This window comes from Sinocyclocheilus rhinocerous, unplaced genomic scaffold, assembly GCF_001515625.1.
Source record: "Sinocyclocheilus rhinocerous isolate Xijiao unplaced genomic scaffold, SAMN03320098_v1.1 scaffold32, whole genome shotgun sequence".
NCBI lineage: Eukaryota > Metazoa > Chordata > Actinopteri > Cypriniformes > Cyprinidae > Sinocyclocheilus > Sinocyclocheilus rhinocerous.
In genome coordinates, this window is record NW_015654496.1 from 25166 (window position 1) to 32429 (window position 7264).

Genomic DNA, 7264 nt, shown 5'->3' on the forward strand with positions numbered 1-7264 from the left:
GGAGTGATAAATAGCAGTGGACGCTCGGACCTGGGATTTTACTATAGTGCTATAGGCTATATGCTGTGTATAGTGAGAGAGGCGGGCAAAAGTAACCTGATGTAACTGTTCACTTTTTTTTTTCCTTTTAGCTTCTCCCAACCGCCTTTATCTTCACGTCTTTTGCTTGCCATCACGAGCCCACTCTCCTTCGCGTCAGTTTCGGATTCTTATAAGCAAAAATAGATCGCATTAGCCACCCTTTTGTCGGCTGTCAATGTCACTTAATCTGACACTTTTTTTTTGATGATGAATCAGCCAGGCCGACAGCCGTCGGATGGACGGCCGTTCTGGACTTCTCTCAATGCTGGTTCCTCCAGAGCGGGACCACTAGGAGAACCTTGTGTCCTTGCTCCCTGATTCGCCTGATTACCTGAGGGATCAGAGCGATCGTGGGAAAAGCATAAAGGAGGAGGTTTGGCCAGTCGTTGAAAAAAAAATTGGGCAATGAGAGTTGTCTTCTTAGACGAAGAGGTCGACCTCTGCATTCCAAAAGATCTGTAAACTGTTTGCAGATGGAGCATCCACTCTTCTGAAGGGATGTTGCTCCAGGACAGCATGTCTGCTCCTTGGTTCAACCTGCCCGGCACATGCGTTGAGCTCGTTCCAAGAGGCGCTCCACCAGAATGAAGAGGCGCCTCGAGGAGAGCCCTCCCTGGCGATTTACATAGGACACCACCGTCATGCTGTCCGAGTAGACTAGAACGTGGTGGCCATTTAGGTCTGGCAAAAAGGCCTCGAAACACTGCCAGCATTTCCAGGCAGTTGATGTGTAGCCGGCCTTTCTCTTTCGACCACGAGCCAAAATCCGGTTTGCCATCGCTTAGAGCTCACCAGCCCTTGTTGGACGCATCTGTCGAGACAACCTTCCTTCTGCAGACCATTCCCAGGGCCACGGCCTGATCCATCCACTTAGTGTCTTTCCAAAGGGCCAGAGCTGCCGCACAGGCCTGGTCCACCTTGATATACAGGCGTCCGTGACGCCAAGCGTGGAACGGAACTAGTGGTTTCAGCCAGTACTGAAGGGGCCGCATACGAAGCAGGCCCAGCTGTAGCACTGAAGATGCAGAGACCATGAGGCCCAGCATCTTCTGAAACGTCTTGAGGGGGCGAGAGGCTCCAACTTTGAAGGAGTCAAACCTTGAACGGCCGTTTCATGAGTGCGTGGTTCAGGTGCCTGAGATTGAGGATGGGCCGTATGCCGCCATCCTTTTTGGGGACGAGGAAGTAAAGGCTGTAGAAGCCTGACTCACTCTGAGCTGGGGGAACCATCCCTACGGCTCCTTTTGCCAGTAAATTCATTACCTCGGAACGCAAGACGTGTGCGTCTTTGCTCTGTACCATGGTGGGAACCACGCCGCTGAAACGTGGGGGTCTTTGAGTGAATTGAAGTGAGTTACCTCGTTTTATTATTCTCACACTCCAGTCTGACACTCCAGGGATGGCCTGCCAGGCCTCGGCCTATGTGACAAGGGGTTGGATTGGTTCGAGTAGTGAGTCACCTTGAGGGGACTCAACACTCATGATAAGCGGAAATGACGATAAGAGGAAATTTGCTCTCTTTTCGAGTATGTTTGTTTTTTATTTTGCTCGCTATCGCAGCAAGGTTATTTGGGCGCTTGAATAGGCCCAGCATCCACAACAAACACATTTCCTTCAACACCCGGAACTGAACGCGGTGTTCGGAGGTAGAACCGCGGCTGCTTGGGGGGGTGGTCAGGCTGCAGCGGGACTTAACCCCCTCCTCTTCCTGTCCCGCAGATCAGGACAATGCCGGAGGCGCCGGGTCCAGCGTTAACTTGGGCCGGGGTCCCTGGCGCTTGGGAAATGGGTAGCTTCTAGCCGAGCGGGAGCGCTGTCGAGGCTCATGCTTGGAAGATGGCTGGGCCACTGGAGGTGCAGGCTTTGCGGGCTGCTGAGTCGGCGCAGACTTGGGGCAACTGGAAGCAGCTGCAGAGCTGGGGCGCTTGGGTAAGAAGTGTTGCATCGCTTGGGACGACTTCCGTGCAGTGGTGAAGTGCTCTGCGAAACCTTTGAGCCTCTTTAAAATTTGCTCTTTTAAATATTGCCGGATGGCGGCAGGGGATCGTAGAAGCCGCAGCTGCTACAGATGCTGAAGGTGGCTTGTGAGAGTGGTGAATCAGCCAAGCAAAGATGTCTTGATCCGCTGCAAGGCTTGTCAACGGCGAAGGCTTCGACTCTCGTAGAGTGAAGATCGTGGTTGTTGCTCATGGAGAAGAAATCTGAGGATCCTATGCCAGAATGCCTGCTTATATAGCCAGATGGCCCCGCCCGTATTGGTGGGCTTCGTGGCCATAGGCTTGTGCGGCTTCACTGACTCCCCCTTGGTTTGTTTTATTTTCACTGCACAAACCAATGGCCATGCAGTTATACTGCGTTATTAAAAAAGGCTTCAGTATCGGAGAAAAAAGGTCTTCTTCCCATTTCATCTAGCGACACAGTACGAGTGTAGTATCGAAAGGGAACCTGAATGTCACGATCACCAGCTGGAATGCCCTTGATAGCCACTAGAGGGCAATCCATCCCATACCATTGCCAGTCTGTCATGTTCCCCACAATCTTTTGTGCAGACTCATCAGCACTCATTGTTTTCACCTATGTCTCATTAACCCTATTTGCTTGCCTTATAAAAGTCTGGTTCAGTCAGTCATTAAATTGTGAAGTCTTGTATTTGTCATTACTGAATTTCCAAGCCTTGTATCCTGGTTTTTGTTCTCTGCCTGTTATTCTGGATTACTCTGTTAGCCTCATCCCTGAACTTAATTCTTGGTTTGGAATTGTCTGCTTGCTAATGACCTTTGCTTATTTTTGGACTACGATTGTGAATTACCCCTTCAATAAATACTCTCTCTCTCTCTCTCTTTATATATATATATATATATATATACATATATATATATATATATACATACAGTGGAGGTCTATTTAATGATAATTTGGAGATAATAATAATATAATTTTCTGTTTCTTTGTTTTTATGTGTGACTGGAAATTTCAAGCACACTCCCCAAAGTCTCAGGTAAAGCACTTGGCATCCTCATTGTATACTAAAATTTCTCTCTTTTGATTGGATAGTGATCTGGTTAGTTTCAGTATCCTTTGATAGTCTTTTCAGTTCATACATGCCTAACCTGACATTTTTCAGGTGTCCAACTTAAATCGTTCTCGTCATTATTGGAAATTATGGTGATAGTATGGTTATTATAGTAAACATCTCACACTCTTATTAATTCTGTTCTAGAATTGAAGTGTGGGTCCGAACCTTACAATCCCCAGAAAGAAATCTGTTGCTCAGGGAATCTGCATAAGAAGGCATCAGCACTTACTAAGGTATTGCTTTTTGACCTAAAGATTTGCTCTGCAGGAATAGAAATTCCAATAAATTGGAGATTTCTCTGAACACTATGATTTTCAGTAAAATGTGCTTATGAAGTATTTTGAGAAATTGCAGTATACAGTATTCAAAAACTCTGCATACATTAACCTACTATGTTTACCTGTGTCCTTCAGTGCTGTAGCAAAGATGTTTACACTCTGTCAGATGACAATGTGCTGTGCTGTAATGGAATCATTCATCTCAATGTGCCTGAGCAGTCAGAGTGTGTTGGAGGTGTTATATATACTCCACCAAACACTATTTGCCAAATGTCTGCTCGTCCCCGTCTTGGTGAGCACTGCTGTGGAGGACAAACCTTCAATCCTCGCACACATATTTGCTGTAACGGACACAGGTAGGCCCACAAATACAAAACTTTGATTTGCGTGTGTGTGCACTTGGATGGGATAAATGCAGAGCAAAAATTCAGAGTATAGGACACCATACTTGCAGGGCCGGATTAACGTAAGGGCTAGTCAGGGCTGAAGCCCCAGGGCCCAAAGAATGGAGAGGACCTGTGATTGGCTGTGGTGGAAAGGAATAGTAGACCTTGATTGATTGGCGATCGGGAGCACCCGAACTTTTCCAGGTGGACCGATTGCCGAAACCCACCACGCCCACACATTTAGCGCTGTTATTAAGCCCAAAGTATACTTTGTTTTTTTTATGCATACGTTAGCCCTCGACAGGTGCTCAACACATGCACACTAGAAAGATTCTTCCTTTCCAGTGTCTGTGCTATTATTCTCCAAAAAGTATGAGCGATATAAATGTATTTGTACTCGTTTACACTAGTGTTGTTATCTATTAATCGCCACGGCTTTACTGGAGCTCATGGGAAACAAACACCAAAAGCCAATGAAACGGCACTACTTGATTAAACCATGCAGCTTGCCGCTTTTGCCGCTCTATTGAAGTGATAACCAACGCTTTATCCATTTGAATTCGACACACGCCACTTATAACATTATATGTGAACAATAAAGGCTTTTTAGCTAGCCAGATTAAAAAGATTGACATATTATGCCCCTTTTTACAATATGTAATATAAGTCTCTGGTGTCCCCAGAATGTGTCTGTGAAGTTCCAGCTCAAAATACTCCACAGATCATTTATTATAACATTTGTTATATAACAAAATGCCTATTTTGAGTGGAAGCAGAAACACTGTTTTTCGTGCCTGTCTCTTTAAATGCAAATGAGCTGCTGCTCACTTTATTCCAGTTTAAATGGATTAAAATTAATATACAGAGTAAATCCTTTTCACTGAGCGTGTTAAAAATAAGTTTGAAAAGTTGTGGGAAGCATGTAGTGATGGGAAGTCCGTTTTTCCGCTAACCGGTTCTTTCGGACAGTGCGTTTCAATGAACCGGTTCAAAAAACGGTTATTTTACGCCCTAACGTAATGACGTCATTTGCGATGATGTAATGAAATCAAGTCTATCGTCCCGGGCCGTGATGAAAAACTATAATTACAGTACAGGTATTTAATAAATCCCTTATTCCTATTAAACACACGGACAGAAAGCTGCTGTCACAGCATGTGAGTACTAAACTCTCATTCACACACAAGTTTACGTTAAAAACACACACGAGTTACGAAAACAGTCAGTTATGTCTGTGAAGGTAAACTGCTGGGAAAGAAATTGCATGTTTATTTTAGATCTGTGTGGCAGCAGCAGTAAATAAATCAATAAATCCACTGCTCTCTTGTCTCCTCTGAGGCTGGGACTCTAAACAGTGTTCTGTGCTCGTCTGTGCAGCCAAAGACAGAACAGTTAGCATGTTTTGCTCAAATTTTCGCCATAGCATTAGAACTGGTACACCGTTGTCTCTTGCGAAATCAAAATGACTGCGCCGTGGGTGTAAATTTACAGATTAAGGGGTGGTAATATTATAATAAGATCCTCCTTCTACGTCACAGTGCAATCTGAGCAGCTCATTTTTTCACAAGCTTGCAGAGAAAGATACTTGCGGCAGGTCCACACTCGGTGTAGTTGTGTGTATTTACCTTCGGCCCGAGTTCGTTTTATCACAAACGGGCCGCTGCTAGAATGAAGGAAATCAGCCGACTGAGAGAAAGATTTGGCGGTTAAATCCTAAGGAGGTTTCGGCAGGCACAGTTTTCAAGAGGAATGCTTCAGCTGCAAAAGGTAATTAATTAAATATATTTGACGTACAATCTAGTGTTGTTTGATGTTTTAAATGTCACGAAGAGTAACGTTATAGTTTTTAGATGTTTCTGTTAGAAGGTTTGCGATGATAACATAATGTCAGAAAAACCATTCGGTTCGGAGATGGAGTGTTGATAAGTACGGCCTCTTCAGAGACGGCTCAATCTCGGCATCGGCGAGAAGATAATGGGCCAGAGCCGTGCCGACTCTACAAAACACCTCTGGCTGACAGACGGCTTTTTCTCTATGGGCCGATCTCGGCTGAAAGCAGTTATACTTGCGGCAGGTCCACACTCGGTGTAGTTGTGTGTATTTACCTTTGGCCCGAGATCGTTTTATCACAGACGGGCCGCTGCTAATGAAGGAGATCAGCTGGCTGAGAAAGAGGAGAGTTCGGTGGGCACAGTTTTTAAGAGGAATGGACCTTTTTCACATTTCCGGGTTTCTCAGCAGCGGAAGTCGTCATTTTAAATGTCACGAAGAGTAACGTTATAGTTTTTAGATGTTTCTGTTAGAAGGTTTGCGATGATAACATAATGTCAGAAAAACCATTCGGTTCGGAGATGGAGTGTTGATAAGTACGGCCTCTTCAGAGATTAGAAGAAACTTTATGTAATTTTTTTTAATAGAAAAAACTATTGAGCTGTATCCAGTGCACTATAATGTCAACTAATGAAATTATATTGAGTTATATTCCAGTTTGCTAAAAATTCAGTCATCGATTCGTCTTTTTTAACGAGTGATTGCTTTTGAATCATATCGGACTGCGCTGGTGGCGCCTAAAATATTTATACTGGTGGCTCTGTCTGATTTAATTCACTTAACCTTTAAAAAGAGTCATTTTTTTGTAAATGAAACTACACTGAGCACGCTGTTGTAGCGTTACACCCGATAAGACAATTCAATATATGCAATCTGAATTTAATAATAATATTTATTTTGTGGTAACACTGCCCGTGGGGGAGCTCTGACACGGAAAAGCACTATAGATACGTAAGAGAAAGGCGTAAAATGTAAGTGCATCTTCTTTTGTTCTTGAATGGAGGCCTAATCTGTCTACTGCACTAGAGCATTTTTAGAGTGAACGAAAACTTTTAAAGCATATATGCCATATAATGTGATTAAAATCATACTTAACATATTTTACTACTGTGGGAATTGGATTATTATGAGCAAACAAATTTAAAAGTTTAATCTAAACGCACTTTATAATCTTGACATTATTATTATTTTTTTTTTTCACAGAAATTCTGAACTGCTGCATGAACTCGTGCATGAACATTCATCAAACATATAAGGTGCGAATCTGGGTCTGGTCCTAATCCTAATGCTTAAGATTTAACAATTACCTTACAATATATAGTTATGCATATATTCCTATATTTCAAGGCTGCAATTTGGAAAAACCTTCAGGCTAATGCTGCTGAAATGAAGGTCAAGGGGACCATGAAGAGGTGACACCAACTGGCAGATCATACCGTTTTTCAGGAGGCAGGCACACTGTGAGTTCAAAGGGGTCATATGATGCTGCTAAAAAGAACATTATTTTGTGTATTTGGTGTAATGAAATGTGCTTATGTGGTTTAAAGTTTAAAAAACACATTATTTTCCACATACTGTACATTATTGTTTGTTTGCTATGCCCCGCCTTTTTG

At 43.5% G+C, this 7264-nt stretch overlaps 1 protein-coding gene across 1 annotated transcript in view; it reads left to right on the forward strand.

The window, feature by feature from the left end:
* The window catches only part of LOC107717175 (galaxin-like), a 43401-nt gene that overhangs the window by 20919 nt on the left and 15218 nt on the right, over window positions 1–7264 (forward strand). The window contains exons 8-10 of the mRNA XM_016523850.1: window positions 3060–3079; window positions 3302–3390; window positions 3571–3791. Coding sequence (XP_016379336.1) covers window positions 3060–3079; window positions 3302–3390; window positions 3571–3791 — 330 coding nt within the window. The remainder of the gene's footprint in view (window positions 1–3059; window positions 3080–3301; window positions 3391–3570; window positions 3792–7264) is intronic.